Genomic DNA, 17163 nt, shown 5'->3' with positions numbered 1-17163 from the left:
GTCTGCCCTCAGAAACAAAATGGTTTGCCTTGAACATTAGCCCTCTCAGAGTTTGTAGTAAAATTAATTACTTCTGCAGGGTATACTGGATGAAAGCCATCTCCCTCACCCCACACCACCCCCTTCCCTTTGCCATTTAGTTTATATGAAAACTAAGGAACTGCAGCATTTTGCCAGCATGCGTTGTAGACTTGAAGAGAACAGGGAAGCCTGGACGAAATGAAGCCGGGATGACCACAGAAGTTATCATAAACTGTGATTTCTTTCGATGCTCATTTTTTTTTTTTTGGCTTTTTATGGGAGACTGTGTTTGGGGCAGGGATGGAGCAGACTTTTCCAGGCTCATCCAGCATTGTTTCAGCCTAGTCACATGGCCTCCTGATGCCTCCCCTTCATCAGGGCTTCCCAAAAGCAACCACCTTACAGGCAGACTTTGACCAGATGCCAGAGGTGCTAAGTGGCGTGGGCAGAGAAGACTTGATGTTCAGGGAATAAATATAATCTCTCCAACCTTCGCGGTTTCGATTTTGGGGCCCGGAGAGCTGATGGCTTAATCTGTGGATTTGCGCAGACCATCCTGTGACATCTCTGTCATCTGGTGTTCAGTATTTCCATGAGAGGAGGCTAGAGACATTGTTGGAATCGCAACATAGCAAATCCAATACCCTGTCTGCAGCTTGGCCATGAGACCGAACTAACTCAGAGTGGTCTGGTTTATTTATCCAGACTTTCCGGACACTTCCTTAGCAAGGAAAAATACAAAAACAAAAATCAAAATAAACGAACAAAACCCACACAGCTTTTTTTTTTTTTTTTTTTTTTTAAGAAATTGAGATGTTTTTCTTAAAGCATCTGATATGGAGAAAGTTGGGCCCTTTCATCAAAGAGAAAATCAAATTTCCCCTGGATGCACAGGGCAAGACAACAAGACTGTGGGAGAGCACAAGCACAAGGGTGTGGCCCCGTCTTTGAGATTAGCTGAGACAAAGTATCAAGGATCCCTTCAGGCCCTGTTCCCTGTGGTTTGTCAAAGTCCACAAAATCTGTAGCCCTTTTGTTGGAACCACTGATAAGAATCTCTCAAGGAAAATTGTAGTTCTGAGTTTGAAGACCTTTTGCTCACCTTGTGGGTTAGAAACCAATAATTTTGAAATGTATTTGGCCTCATCAATGAGGCCAGGTTTCTGTTGGAATTTGGGCCTCATTATTTGCCTTTCAACTTCTGGTAACACTAGGTCAATTAGCTCAGTGCCAGGGAAAAGACAGCAGATTAAAAAAAAAAATTTTAATGGAAAATTTGGAAACTATTATTTCATTATTGTCTTTTTCTATTTCGAAAAAAAAAAAAAAAAGTAAGGTGAAGAGTCACTTGCAGGCTCCAAAGAGGCCCCCTTTCCTATTCCTATAGCCCTGGTCCTCTTGCTCCAACAGCTCTGTGAACCCCCCCCCCCAATCGCTGGCTCCGTGTCCCGCATGGCCCTGCGGTCCACTATACCCTGCCTGCTCATCATCTGCCCCTCGCCTTGCCCACCCCAGCCAGCACTGACTCTCTTGGGTACCTTGCCTGAATCAGCCTTCTCGTTCTCCCTGTTGAGCCAGGAGACATCCCCGCCCCCCACCCCACCAAAGCTGACACATGTACACATCAGTGAAGCCAGTTTTGCAAATGCTGGGTAAACAGTCACAGAGTTAGATTTAAAAGGGTGCACATAGTCACAATGTATCGCTTCCAATATATGTATTAATGACAAAGGGAATAGTAACCTTACAGGGAGAAATCCAGCAGATAACATCTGTATTAGTTTCCTAGGGCATCTGCAACAAAGTACCCCAAGCTGGGTGGCTTAGAATAACAGAAAATAATTTCTCACTGTTTTGGAGACCAGAAGCCTGAAATCAAGATATTGGCAGGGACATGCTCCCTCAGACACCTGCAGAGGATTCCTTTCTTGCCTCTTCCTAGGTTTTGGTATTTGCTGTCAATCCTTGGTGTGCTTTGGCTTATAGGTACATCATTCTAGTTGCAGCCTGCATCATTACATTGCCTTCTCCCTTTGTGTCTTTAAATTTCCCTTCTATAAGGACACCAGTGACTGGATTTAGGACATACTCTAATCTAGTATGAAGTCATCCTAAGTAATTATATCTGCAAAGTTCCTATTTCCAAATAAGGTCACTTTCACAAGTTTGGGGGTAGAACCTCTACATATTTTTTAGGGATATACAATTCAAGCCATGACACCACCTTAGCCAAATGGTCATGGTTACTATTACCAGCAATAAGATAATGTTACCCTGATATGATGTGCCAAAAGGACACGTCACTTCTGATGTGTCCTTGCCAAAAATGCACAACCTTAATTGAATCGTGAGAAAACATGAGGCAGATCTAAATTGAGAGACGTTTAGCAAAATAATTGACCAGTGCTCTTCAAAAATGTCAATGTTATGAAAGACAGACTGAGGAACTGTCACAGATTAGAGGAAACTGTAGATATACGACTGTGAAGTGTAAATGTGAGGTTCCGGATTGGATCCTGAAACAGAAAAAGGTTGCTAGGGGGAAAACTGATGAAATTCTAGAAAATCCTTTAATAGTTTAGTTAATATTATTGTAGCAATGCTAATATCTTAGATTTGATAAATGTGCCATGGTTATGTAAGACGTTAACTTCAGGGAGGGGGGTACAGAGTATACGGGAACATTCTGTACTATTCTTGCAACTCTTCCATAAATCTAAAATTATTTCAAGATAAATCTATTTTAAAAAGAGAATACATATATTGAGTGATTAGATAAATTCACCTGTTCTTAGTGTTAAAGGGGAAGGGGAGGAGAAATAATCTAGTAAAAACATACCAATTTGTGAGTTCAATTTTAGGCTGTGTTCATGGAAAGCTTACTTTTTCACAAGGCACTGTGCTTTGCACCTATTATCCTTGTCTCTTGGGCAGAATAGTGTAGCTGAGGTGTGTGGTCCAAGGTATGATCCACATCTTTGCCTCTGCCCCCTGACATAGGTGACCTGTGTAAGTACTTATGCTCACTGAGCCTCAGCTTACTCATTTGTGAAATGAGAATAATGGTATTAGTTCTCTCATTGGATGTTCTGAAGATGCCATGAGCAAATCCATGTAAAGCTGTCCGCCCAGTGCCTGACACAGATTATAAGCTCTTACAGAATTAAATGATAGCTCTTATCCACAATTTTTACTACTGCATTATAAAAGAATTCTTTCCTTATTCTTCAGTTGAAGAAACTGTAGATAAGTAACTTGCTCAAGATCATGCCGATAGAATGTATGACAGCCAGAGAGAGAGAGAGAGAATAGATTTTTAATGTGGTTCATTTTCAATCATTTGGTTAGATAAACATTAACTAGGAAGGAGAACCTGCAGAATATCTTGTCTTTGAGGGACAAGATGCAAAGCAGGCTGTCTGGTCCCCCAAAGGGGAGGAGTGGAGCCACCTGAAGGATACCTGGGACTTGGAGGGGGCACAGGCAAGAGTAAACGAAATGGTCAGTGAGTCAGTGAGAAACCCTAAAAGGGTGGGAAGGCCTTGGCAATAGGAGGTGTCAAAATAAGTGAGAACACCATATTTGTGGTGGCTTAGAAGTTTTGAAGAGTGAGAATCTTGGGCGTAAACCATAAGACAGCCTGAACCAGGTCCTAAGGATGGGTGGGGGTGATAAAATCAAGGCAGTCATGTAGTCATGAGTTTCGTTTATTTGGCTGGAGAGAGGCAGGGTAGGAGGGAGGATCTAGCAAGGATGGGAGATCTTTGCCTTCTTAGTAGAAGATGGTGCTATTGTAGGAATGGAGAGAAAAACGTGCATTTGGGAGGCAGAATTGGAGAGAGAAAAGCACACTCACAGATTAAAATAAATCCAACAGAACGAGGGCTCCCCTCCCTGGGCAGGCCAACCTTGAATGACTCCTATTTTCTCTATATGTTTCTACATCTGATTTGACCTCCACCAGAATGTTTTATGTCATGGAGCCCTGTGATTGGCAGCTTGTTGATGACTTTCTTAATGAGAAAACCAGTCAGTAGCATAAAGCAGACTTTAAGGAGTCTGGTGGCTGGGTCAGTGCTTCTCCATGGGTTTGCTCATCTTTAAGTTTGAATGTTTCAAGGTAGCTCTCTCAGGTTTTGATTTCCCAGCTACATGGACCCTTCCCTATTCTGGCCTATGTTAGTTGAAAATTACTGAAATTTTCATTTCGGGATGAAAATGGAATATTTTTTTCATTTTGCCAGTTTTTTTTCTAATTATGTTCAATTCTAGATAATTTGTATCATCTGTCTCTTTCAGTATCCTTTCTCACTAGGCCCTCACTAACATCTGAAGTAAAGATCTTTGATGGCATCTGTCTGCTCACTGATACGTTTGCAAAATGGTTCTCTGTCCATTAAAATAAACCCTTTGTATTATCTAGCATTTTGACTACATAGCACAGGCAAGACTACGTACTGAGTTCCCTGGGCCCAGCCCCCAGCTTTGACAGTTACCAACCTGTGATCAGCCTTGTTTCCTACACATCCCCACTCCCTTGCCCTGTATTACTGTGAAGCAGATCCCAGATATCCTAATATTTTAGTTGTCCCTTATTTGTAACCATCAATGGTCAGGGAAAGTTTGTGTCATGTTTGGGCTGATTTGTTTGGAAAGTTAAGACAATAAAACGTAGTGGGATAGGGTTTACTCACATAAAAGATGAGTCAGATATATCTATATCTCCTGCTTACCAGGGGAGGACCCTGCGTAGCTAGCTCCAGAAACAATAAGTGAATCAAGCCTATGCTCTCTCCAGAGTTTGATGCTTATCTAAATGTGCCTTGGGCGGGTGCTGTACCTGGGAGTCTCTGGGCACGTCACAGCAGAAAAGCTGATGCTGAGGACCACGTACCCAGCAAATGACCATTGTAAAGCCAGCAGTTGTGTTGAGCAGTGGTCTGCAAACTATGGCCCACAAGCCAAATAGAGCCTACTTCCTGTGGTCTTCGAGGAAAGAATGGTATCTATTTTTAATGGTTGAAAAAAGCAAAAGAATAATACTTGGTGACAGTAAAAACAATATAGAATTCAAATTTTAATCTCTATAAATAAAGGTTTTAAGGAACATAGTCACATTCATTTATTCACATACTGTTTAAGACTGATGACAGAGATGAGTAGTATGACAGAGGCTAGATGCGCACAAAGCCTAAAATATTTACCATTTGGCCCCTTACACAAAGCTGTAAGGCATTGGCTCTGAAGCCAGCCTGCCTAGGTTTAAATTCTGGCCACCTTTTGTCAGTGACTTTAAGCACATTGCTCATCTTTTACCTCATAATAGTAGCTACCTTTCAGGGCTGTTAGGAGGAATAAATTAGTATGAAGAGGAGTCCCTGCAATAAATATGAGACATTATTATTATCATCATTTCATAATGCTAGGGCTTCTCAACCAGTCTGAAATTAGAACCTCCTGTTTAATGTGAGGATGATGAAAACCTCCCGGAGGGGTACTAGGTGGATTAAATATGACCCCTGGGTGTGCAGTTCCCACCACACCTCCTGTCACACGGATGAAGCCCTGCCTAAGGCCTCCCTGGTGTTTTCAAACATTTGAAAGACTTTTCTGATTCCATGAGCTCACAGGTGAAAGCATCTGCTAGCAGTCAATTCTCATCAGGTGTGTAACAGCCGAGAGCAGTGTTGTCCTGCAGGAGAGTGGTCCTCCTATGCTGATGGATGCATTTCTCGCCCTCTTGGGCTGGGTTTGTGGCTAAGTGAAGGTGGTCACTGGGCAGCTACAAACATGATAAGGAAAATCCTCCTATTGTTCCCCAACCCCACCCTAGCTGCAAAAATGAAATCTAGGGAGAATGAATGATGATTTCCTTGATGCTATGTCTATTTGAATGGAATCATTTTTGAAGGAATAAAAAGTTGTGCTACATCATATTGTTATGATAGGTACTTTCTTACATGCATATAATCTGCTTTGGTTTTTACCTGTTGGGAGGTAAGAATATGGAGAGGGGAAAAATCACCGTCTCCCCTAGGGAAGGAATATTAAAATCTATTTCATAAAATTTCACATTAAAATAAAATGTCATTGAGTGCTTTATTATTTATTTGTTTCTATTTCTAGCACAAGATATGTTTTAAATTGCTGTGCCAATTCTTTTATGAAAATATGTGACCTCCATCCTTTTTTCTTGTTTCCTACCCTTCCTGCTACCTCTCCCTTCTTTTTTTCTCTTTCCTTGTCCTCTGAAAAGATACAGAGAAAACATCTGATAAAGGTCCATATTCATTCATTATGAATATTCACAGCAAACTTAGCATAGAATAGAACTCTTTCTCCTCGATAAAGGGTATCTCATCCATGCTCTCAGCAAACACAATTCCTAATGATGAAATCTTCATAATAAGCACGTTAGAATTAAGAATTACTCTAGTGTACCCACTACCTCCACTTGGAATCAGTAATATAGAGGTGGTCCTAGCTAGTGCAATATGACAAGAAAAAAAAACATATAAGGCCTAGAAAAGATGAAGCAAAACATTTTTATTCAGAAAATACTGCCAACACACAATACTCAATGCCTTTTTCTTTTCTGTTTTTTAACCTTTTTAGTGAGATGCCCTCTTGCCCTGTCTTAAAACTGCACAGTGGGGGTGGTCTCCCCACTTGAAACAGGATATCTTATGTCTGGGCTTAGCACTGACCTTGCCCAGCTTGATCTGGCAGCTGATTTGTCTCTGCAGGTCATATTCTGTCATCTCTTTGTAAAGCCGAAAGCATCCTTGGAATTGCATTTGCTAGTTTTCAGTAGAGCTATTTACCTAGAATCTGGAAACATTTTTCCTGAGGGTTCTTTTTAGATAGCAGTAAAATGCAGCTGGAGACATACTGAGTAAATGGAAAAGAAAAATCAAATTAGGCCAAGAATTTTTTTAATCTCCTATTCTCACTGAAGCCCTTAAGGAGAAACCATAATTCATACTTTGCTTGTATGGGTCAGGCATAAAGCTTCCTCAATAGATCCAATAACCTGCAAATGTTCTGGTTTTAAAGTTGTATCTGCCTGCTTTGCTGGATCACAGCTTCAAATCAGGCAGCAACGGTTTCTGGTTCAATTGTTCATTACTTGAGAATGTCAGATTGCCAGAGAGGAGCCTGATATGAATTCCAAAAGGCCAATGCCTTAGGAAAGGACTTTTAATTGCAATCTCATGTAGCAGCACTGCAGACAACCTGCAGAGGGGCTAGCATTTGCAGTGTGCTTATATCTCCTAGCTGTGTGGGAAGCGCCCATCAACTGGGTCATATAAAATGGGCAGCAAAGTCAGCAGAACCTTAGAAAAGATGACACAGCAAGGGGAACCGAACTGAATCTTTCCCCATCCTGCCAAGCATGCAACGCTCCCTGCGCCTTTTTAAAGCAAGAGAACCCAATTGGCATTTGCCCTTCAGCTTTTCCATTCTGACTGATACAGAATCTGTGATCCAGCATTCTTCGCCATTAAAAATCTGGGGATGAGTCTCCGGGCTCTGAGGTGCCTGCAGGATCATCTAAGACCAAGTTCTGCTGCCCTGTGAAATCCCTCATCTCCTCGTTTGCTGCAATGCAGTTTGTGACACCAAAGGTGGTAATATCACAACTCTGGCATTTCCAGCCCGAAGCAGGAATTATTTAGAGAAATTCAGGGGATGCTCAAGAGGGGTGTGTGTGTGTGTGTGTGTGTGTGTGTGTGTGTGTGTGTGTGTATTTAGTTTGCTTTTAGTTTGCTGATGATGCAGCTGTGACGTAAAAAATATTTTAAAAATCCTCCTCTGGGCACAGATGCTCAGGAGCCAGGCACTGGACAAGAAGCATCCTGAAGGACACTGTCACCTGGAAGCAGAAGGGCTATTGGATCTTTCTCTTCAGCCCTTAAATAATAGTAACGTGATAGCCCTCATATTGAGGATTCATCCTTTGCATTTTGGAACTGAGCCTTCCTAGTGTTCGGAGAGTTTCTTACTGTCTGTTCAGCTTAGCATGCCAAAAAGCTGGAGAGGTCCCCGGCAGCCCTGATTCATTATCTGTCTTGGAAAAGTATTTCACTGCTTCGAGAAATCATGAAGTCAATGCTGGCAGCATCGTGGAATTATTTTGCACTTTTTTTTCTTTAGTCTTTTAATTTTTTTTTTCTATTTAAATGCTGGAAAGGGTGGATCTATTTCCAGGAGGGCTTCTGATACCTGAGATTGACAAAGGCACGAAATGACATGAGAGTATCTCGGCAGAATTCCAATTTCAGACAAGATTTTTCCAAGCACCTACTATGTTCAAATCACCCTGCAGGGATGTCCTGGAGACTCTGAAATTCTGGCTTAACCCTCAAAACTTTGAAAGCAATGGCTGAAAAAGAAAGATGAGCATCTTGAGGCTACCTCTGGAAATGGTTGAGGTTCACTACAATTGGCAAGTTTGGCTTTTTCCATCAAAATTTGGTGTCTTCATGTGCTGTCCAGCATCTACTGCAGGTCAGATGGACCTTAGGAAGGCAAGGGTAACTGTTCTCTTTGTCTTTGTAAAATATTTTGTCTGTCATGTCCTTCTTTCTCACAGCCTATTGTTTTTATGTAATTCTCATCTGCAGAGTCACTGAAATGGGTCGGCTCTGTCTTACCCATCAGCTTGATTTGGGGTAACTTTGCAGATTTGCAAGTTTTATTTTGCATGTTTTATGTGGAGATGATTTTCAAAACTTGTGGCTATATGAATTATAAAAACCAATGCCCATGGTGTGGTTTTCTCTCTGTACATTTTCTTTTGCTGGTTGTTGTTTATAAGTATTCATATGTGCATTTCAAATATACTGTAGATACAAAGATGCTTTTCAAAAAGCCTCGTAATAGAAGAACTTCCTTTAAAAAAATTTTTTTAATTTAGTGAATGAAAAAAATCAAACATTCTTTGTACTTTAGAAAAGCCATTGCATGAAAGACGTTTGGAGAGTGGCTTTGGGCAAGGTGGGGAAAACGTTTTTAAAAAGATGAAACCAGAAGCATCAAAACACAACTGTCTGACAGGGTCATTAGATGGGAAATCTGAGGCAGCTTTTCTCTATAGGAAGCGTTTGGGGAAATGATTCTAAGTGGAAGCTTCTAAATTAAAAGCTGGCAGATATTGGGCGTGAGGAGTATGAGGCAGACCCTGTCCATTTGCTGTCTGCTCAGAGGCTGCTCCTGTAGATGTCTCCCTGTCATCTCCCCTTTCATGAATCCTGAGCCAGGTCATCTCCACACAGCTGGAGAGAAACAGGGCACTGTTTACATTCCATAGACTGTGTGCAGCAGCTCATGGCTTGGGACAGGCCTGTGTGATGGAGTTATGTTGTCTGTAATTAACCTTGACATTTTCCTTTCTTTTCTTTTCTTTTCTTTTTTTTTTTTTATCCTATAGGAGCCTAGTAATAAACGGGTCAAGCCCCTTTCCAGAGTCACATCACTAGCAAACCTCATTCCACCCGTGAAGGCCACACCGTTAAAGCGCTTCAGCCAAACCCTGCAGGTAAGAAGGACACGGTGGGCTTGTGTTTGCAGAAAACCATGTTGTGCAGGAGGGGACATGCCTTTTCTACCCAGAACCTCCCCTGAGATCTGAATCAATGCTTATTTCAATGGAAGGAAGCAAGTGAGGGAACTTAAAAGGAAGAAAGATGTGTTTTCAAGTTGTAAACTGGGGTCAGATGGAGTCCTTTGAGGGCTGACTTGAGGAGTTGGGTCTTTCATCCGAGTCCTGTACCCCATTCATATGTACACTCACAGGTTTTGTCCTAAAATCTCTATGTGCTGCCTAAGAAAACCAGCAGTGACATGAGCTGGAGGGTAGGAGAGCCTAATGCTTAGACTACAGCATGCAGAGAAAAATTTAGCCCACCCCCGTTTTTCTTATGGTGCACAAGCTAAGAATGGTTTCTCCTTTTAAAATGACTGGGGAAATGGGGCACCTGGGTGGCTCAATTGGTTAAGTGAACAACTTCAGCTCAGGTCATGATCTTGCATTCATGGGTTCAATCTGCATCAGACTCTATGCTGACTGCTCGGAGCTTGAAACCTGCTAAGGATTCTGTGTCTCCCTTTCTCTGCCCCTCCCCTTGCATTTGCTCTCCTTCTCTCACTCTCTCTCCCTCTCTCAAAAAATAAATAAAACATTTAAGATGACTGGTGGAAAAATAAATAAATACAAAATGAAAGTAAAGTGACTGGGGGAAGGTCAAGAGAGGAATAATATTACACTGAAATTCAAGTTCAGTGTCTGTAGTAGATTTTTCAGAAAACAGGCATACCTAAATATTTATGTATTGTCTGTGATTGCTTTTGCATTGCAATGGCACAGTAGGGGAGTTGTGGCAGAGACCATATTGCACACAAGGCTCAAAATCTTTACCATCTGGCCCTGTACAGAAAATGTTTGCTGACTGCATGCTTAGCACAAAGGCCCTGGAGTAGAAGTACCTCAGTTCTGACCTTGGCTCTGTCACTCAGAGGCTTTGTTACCTTGGGCAGATGACATAACATCTCTAGGTCTTGCTTTTATTCCTAATGGGTAAATTGGAGGTGACGCCACCAGCTTCTTTAGAATAGAATCGTTGTAAATATTTATAAGATAATGCATTTAAAGTCCTTAGTACTAGGGGTGCCTGGGTGACTCAGTTGGTTAAGCATATGACTTTGGTTCGGGTCATGGTCTGGCAGTTTGTGTGAGTTTGAGCCCCATGTTGGGCTTTGTGCTGATAACTCAAGAGCCTGGAGCCTGCTTCCAATTATGTGTCTCCCTCTTTCTCTCTGCCCCTCCCCTGCTCGAATGCACACACACACACACTCTCAAAAAATAAAATAAAAAATAAACATTAAAAAAATTAAAGTCCTTAGTATTTATGACAGTGCATTTAAAGGGCTATTTTGCTAACAAAACTATACTAAGCCCTTTCTTAGCAATCACTAATTTACTAATTAGTTGGCTAAGTAGTAGACATTAGCTACTATAATAACTCTTTGGTAAACAAGTGGCTATAGTTGTTCTTAAACTCCCAATAAAGCTTATTTTTTAAGGTGAAAACTGAGATTTGTCTAAGGCCTGGGACCAAATTTGATAATCATAAAAATCCCCTTGTAGACTGAAACCAACAAAAGCCATGCCATGGAAAGGCTTACCTTGCTTAGCTGAGAAGTAATCTTGAGTCTGCCATTTCTTACTTGTCCTGAATACTTCTGCTTAGTCATATTTTTATCTTGGCTTTCCAAGTTATTAAGAAAATTGTGGACCAGAACCCAAAGCATATCCTATGTTACGAAAATCTATGATTTGAGAACTATTTTAGGTCAATCTCACCCCCTCCTGCCATTGCTTCTGCACCATTCAGCCAACATGTCATGATTCTAGCCCAAGAATAGCCCAAGCTGTTCCTGCCCTTTCCCTGTGGATGCTGTGCTTTTTCGGTGCTCATTCCCTGCCTATCCATTCCCCTGTTAGCTCTTCATAGTTTCTCCTTAATGAATGCCTCATCACCTAATTAGCTATAGGTTTGGCTCAGTCTCTCTTGGTGCTTGGGCCTCTGGGCCCTTGGTTATCCCCGATCCCCTTTGTGGGAGAATGGAGAAGAAAAAAAGAAAATAGGTCGTCTGGGGGGGGCCAGATGAAGGGCTTTGAAGCTAGTGAAGAAAAATGTGTTTACCTTCTCTCCCCCGTGACCAGTCCCTGAGCCCTCTGGCCAAGTTCATCACAGGCTTTCCCTGGAAGATTCATCACTGCCCTAGTCCTGCACATCTGGTCTTTTGCTGAGTTCTGCTTTTTGAAAATTCTTTAGCCTGTCTACTTCCATTTCACCCTTTCCTTTCCATCCAGTGGCTGGAGCTCAAATTTGCGCTCTATTTCCTCCCTTGATTACGAGACCGCCATGTGCCAGCCATTTCTTCCCATTGGCCCCCAGACAGTCAAACCTCTTCCCTGGGAAGAACCTCACTCATTCTTTAAGCATCCGATGGGCCCTCATCAAGCACAAAGCTTGACATCCTGCTCTCATGTTGCTTACAGACTGGACAGAGTTCCTTCTAGTAGATTTATGGCCACATTTGGCTGTCAAGTTGTGTTTTGCTTGGCTGTGTAGCATTTAGAGCTAACTTATAAAATCCGAATAATCAATATAAGAATTTGGAGTTCTGGCTTCTTTTAAAGAACTGAAAGTCTTGGCAGTGCTAGTCCTGTGTTGCCACATGGCAATAATGAGCTAAACCTGAGTAGCTAGCCAACTGTCACCTACAGATGTCCCCACATCTCCCAATTATCCTTCCAACACCTAACCCTTCGACTTACTGGCATCACTTTGCCTGGCCTGTGGACTCCATGTTTGTGCTCCTAGGTCTAGGATATAGTTTGGTCTATGCCTCCCACCACAGCCCAGGCCTGACTGCATGTTACTATAAGATCCTCCATTGTCATACTTTCAAAATCTTTCCTTTGGCTTCCCAGGCAACATTTATTCCTCTTCTCCCATCTCTGCTCTACACAGATCCTACACAGGGAAGGCTGCAGGAAATATTTGATCAGCTTGAAAATTTGCATTGACCTAGAGAACTGGGACAGAAAGAAATCAAGCCATGTCTGAAATCCAACAGACTGAGGCCAAATAAGGATGAGAAAGCCAGACATGAAGGAGGGCTCTGACATATGGAAATTGGTTTCTAAAACCTCAAAGAATATTTTTGGCAAAATAATTTTTTAATTTACTTTTTTCAAATATCATGATAAATAGCTAACTCCAGGCTCCATTTATGGGACAGAAACAACCTGGCAGAAGCAGAACAGCTATTCATAGTGGTTATGCACATGGACACAGAGAAAACTTGAGCAGTGTCCTTATGTTGTGAGTGTGTCCTTGGAGGGAGCGGGGGGTGTCAGTGAATAGAAATATGCCCCTGAATCTGTGAGCAGAGTTAAACAGCCATATTTGCAGAACAGTCTGCTAAGCTCAGAGAATACTCTCTTGCCCCTGACGTATCTCCCTGTTGGTCACCGTGGTGCATACAGCACATGTTTTGCAGAATTATTTCCTGTCCTTGTATCCCAGTAATTGCTCCGTGACTTTACTGCTTCCCTCTCCAGCTAGACTGGGATAGGGTGCTAATGTGGCCTGAAAGGCAGGGAGGGGGGGGGGGGAGGCCCCAAAGGGGTACTCAGTAGGTCAACTTTACATCCTCTTCCATTTTGTATGCAGGGTCTCGATGCACATTCTGAAAGGGGAGGAACAGAGAACAAAGGAGGGTGGGGTGAGGTCTTCCCCAAACCTCTCAGCATTCATTCCATACTCCTAGATGTGTATTATAGATGTCTCTTTTCCTTCCAGAAACAACTTGAGACTGTAACCTAGCAGCTTGGTTCTCTGTCATAGTATCCCTTGTCCCTGGCACCTGGCCTCATAGAGACAGACATACATATCCCTTTTAGCATCCAGTTATGTCTGAGGTTGGGTTCCTTTTATTATAGGAGAAGGGTTGAGTTAGGCCTGAACACCCAAACACAATCCTTTCATCAATAATGGAACACTTGGCAGTTCTTCCTCTGGCTCCCCGGGAGACCACAAGTTAGCCCAGAAGGATATCAGGACACCTCGGGGCTGGCACCCTGTTCCAAAAAGGTTAAAACCCCGGCCACAAATGTGAGTGGCTCTGGCAGCAACAGTTCGGCAAGACACTGCAGGACTTGTTCACTCTTGCCTCCCCTGTGCCCCATATGGATGGGGGCTTGGGCCTCAGCACAAAGACAGCGTTTGTAGAAACTGGAGCAGGACAGCCGTCTGCCTGGCCTTCCGTCTGTTTCTGACTGGGAAGTTACTGCTGCTGATAGACTAGAGCACAGATGTCTGCATCCCTCTGGGCCTAAACATCTCCTCACTGGCTTGCTGGAGAGAAACATGCAGCCCAGTGCTAAAGGGGCCTGCGTGCGCCCCTCTTGCTTAGTGAGGACAGTGAGCGCACCTCGGGAGAGCTGAGCCCTGCCTGCCCCCCTGCCCCCGACTCCGCACAGCTGCTAGATGCATTTGAGCTGGGTCCAGTGCTGGGCCCAGCACATGCTATGGAATGCTGTGTTCACAACGTTGTGGTTGAGCCCTATGTTCTCTCTGAACATGAGCTTCATTTCTTTTCCATTAGAAGAGTATATGCTCATTGTGGAAAAATACAAAAAAGGAAAAAGAAAAGATTCCACTCCCAAACAGCCCCTGTTAATATTTCAATAATTTCCTTCCAATGTTATTCTAGGTATATCCACATACCTTACATACCCTCAACCTCATTTGGGGTTACTCACAGTGTACCCAGCATTATCTTTGTATGATCTGTCCACTCTTGGATTGAACTCTCCCGCAGGGCACTGTGCATGGTCAATTTCTCTAGGGTTTCTATTGGTCTTGGCCCAACGTAGTTCCAAGCTATGCAGTTAGGGATAGAAAGGTTCCTCTTCATCATTGTTAGAGCCTCTTGGGGAAACCGTACCTTTTATTAAAGTTCAGTAATCCTTTTTATTTTTTTTTAATACTTTTGGTCTTGAGTTATGTCTTTTTTTTTTTTTTTTGCATTTTGCCTACAAAATCTCTTCTTTCCATCTCTTTTATTTGCATCCCTCCCTTTGTCATTTAACTGGATCAGAATTCTGTTATGGCTTCAGGGAAATAATATATCACAGTTAATCTTGGAAAATGTGATCTTAATGGACCGAGTATATATTATTCTAATGTCTTGATGTGTCTTATTTTACAGAACCACTCTCCTATTGATGGATATTTAGGCTGTGAATATTTTAAATTATCAAAGAACTCTGTATTGAATGTCTTTTGAGGGCATTTGTCCTATTTTTTTTGAAGTGCCATCTAGTTGTGCTTTCTTTTCTAATTATATAACATCTTTTTAAAATTAAAAAATATAGAGAAACACAGAAAAGGGAGTAAAATTCACTTGTAATCCCATTTCCCCTTCACTAAGAAACTTACGTTAACATTTTGGCATGCGCTCAGACAGTCTTTAATATATATCTGCATGTGTTTTTTTAAAAAACAAAATAATAATCATAGTGCATATACTATTTTCTAACATGTTTTTGTCTTAACAGTATAAAATAACCTTATAGTATGAAAATACATGTTTGTGTCATTAAATATTTTTCAGAGTCAATTCTTAATGAATTCATACAGTATTTCATCAAAAAGATATACCAGGTATTGATTCACTCTTTGTTGAACTTTTAAGTTGTTTCCATTTTTCTACCATCATAGAGGACACATGCAGATCTTATGCATGTCTGTATTTCTTCCTTAGATGATATTCCCAGAAGTGGAATTTTGGTCGAAAGATGTGAACCCGGGGCATCTGATATCACAAGAGTCAGGCCTCTCTTCCTGATGTGTACCTGTCTTGGGCAGGATTGCTCCTCTATGCATCCTGGTTCTAGACTCATAGTCACATTTTCCCTCTCTTTTGTCAGTTTTTCTATCTGCTGTGACATCTTCACAAGCTGGCCCTTCCCAGGGGCCCCATGACTTTCTACACAGACTAAGTTTGTCTCTTGCTTTTTTTTGTATGCCTAGCACTACATGTTACTTAGGAATTAGCAGTTACTATTATTACTGCATTTATTACTAGAATTGTTGTCCATTGCTTTTCCTAGGGGCTCTCCTGGAGATGACAGTGGGTGCTCATGTAGTAATGTTATGTAATAATTGGGCTATTTCACAATAGAGTATTAGCCCCTCTCCCACTTCTATCCCCTCAGGGAGGATTGTTGTGACTTAGGAAGGGTTTTTCGTAACCACATTCCCTGGCCCTTAGATCTGAAAAGTATTTCATTTCACCCAGATGCAGCAGAAAATGGTATATATTCGTGTTCCCATCATTATTCATTATATCTTCTGTGTTGTTTATTATGTTCTAGACTTGCTGGGGGAGGTCATCAGCATGCAAAAGGAGATAGGGCCTGCTCTTGAGAAGGATAAAATCTACTGGTTACAGTTGGCTAAGATATATCAGCAAGTTAAAAAAAAAAAAAAGAAATTCCAAACCATTGTATCCTAACTAATAATACACACCCACAATAGTGTATGGATAGGAAAAAGCTAGGAACATCATCAAATTCTTAGGGTGGTTATCTCTCAGGCATGCAAGTATAAGAGATGTTGACAGTTCTTTTGTTTTCTGTCTTATGTTCTCCTTTTTCTCCTATAACATAAGAATTACAAATCGGTAGAGAATGAATAAGCAGGTTGGGTGTATTGAGTTTTATTTGCTATGTTATATATCTCTATCATGCTTGAATTCTTTAAATAATTATATATTATCTTTGCAACCAGATAAAAACGTATAAGATTTTAAAATCTTGGGGTGCCTGGGTGGCTCAGTCGGTTAAGCGTCTGGCTTCAGCTCAGGTCATGATCTCATGGTTTGTGGGTTTGAGCCCCGCAGTCGGTTAAGCGTCTGGCTTCAGCTCAGGTCATGATCTCATGGTTTGTGGGTTTGAGCCCCGCATCAGGAAGAACCTGAAGGTTGAGAAATATGTCCTAAGTCACAAGGCTGGTAAGTGCTGTCGCCAGGATCCTGTAGAGTTTTCCCAGTGCCTCTCCTGAAGCCAGCTTCGGCAAAAAGTCAGCTTGGTCATAATAAAACCTATAGTTTGCCAGGATCTAAAAATAATGGCCAGATTTTGGTCTGGAGCATCATACCTCAGTGTTGCTACTTACTGTTTGTTTGCCTCTGTGGCAGGGAGAGTCATCATTTCCATTTCAGCTCTTGAAATATTGTATCGTTAACATTTTGTGCAAAAGCCATTTTATGGTGTCTAATGAAGAGGTTGGGCTGCTGCCTGAAGCCTCTGGAAGGCTTCCTAATTTTTAGTTTGCACTGAGAAAATTGTACAATATTTTCCCCACACCTGAACCAAATATTTTCTTCAACTCTTCATTCATTCTACTCAGACTCTCTCTCAGCTACAGAAAGACTTCTCCTTGCATTGAGTCTCTGGGGCTTGATATATTTTTTTATTGTGAATTGATTGGGTGCCTTCTTACCATGTTTTTACTACACATTAATCTGAACCAAATCCAAATATGATTTTATGTTTATAGC

General features: G+C 41.8%; 1 protein-coding gene across 4 annotated transcripts in view; it reads left to right on the top strand.

The window, feature by feature from the left end:
- Positions 1-17163, top strand: part of ARHGEF3 (Rho guanine nucleotide exchange factor 3) — a 280046-nt gene that overhangs the window by 229169 nt on the left and 33714 nt on the right. For 3 of the 4 annotated variants that reach the window (XM_029917716.1, XM_029917719.1, XM_029917715.1), the window contains one exon: positions 9455-9562. In XM_029917716.1, the coding sequence (XP_029773576.1) occupies positions 9455-9562 (108 nt within the window). Of the gene's footprint in view, positions 1-8153; positions 8559-9454; positions 9563-17163 lie in introns of those variants that run through there. The other variant, XM_029917717.1, reaches the window with a different exon arrangement.

Source organism: Suricata suricatta, chromosome 12, assembly GCF_006229205.1.
Source record: "Suricata suricatta isolate VVHF042 chromosome 12, meerkat_22Aug2017_6uvM2_HiC, whole genome shotgun sequence".
Lineage (NCBI taxonomy): Eukaryota > Metazoa > Chordata > Mammalia > Carnivora > Herpestidae > Suricata > Suricata suricatta.
The sequence above is the reverse complement of the archived record's forward strand: the minus strand, read 5'-3'. Positions and strand labels throughout refer to the sequence as shown.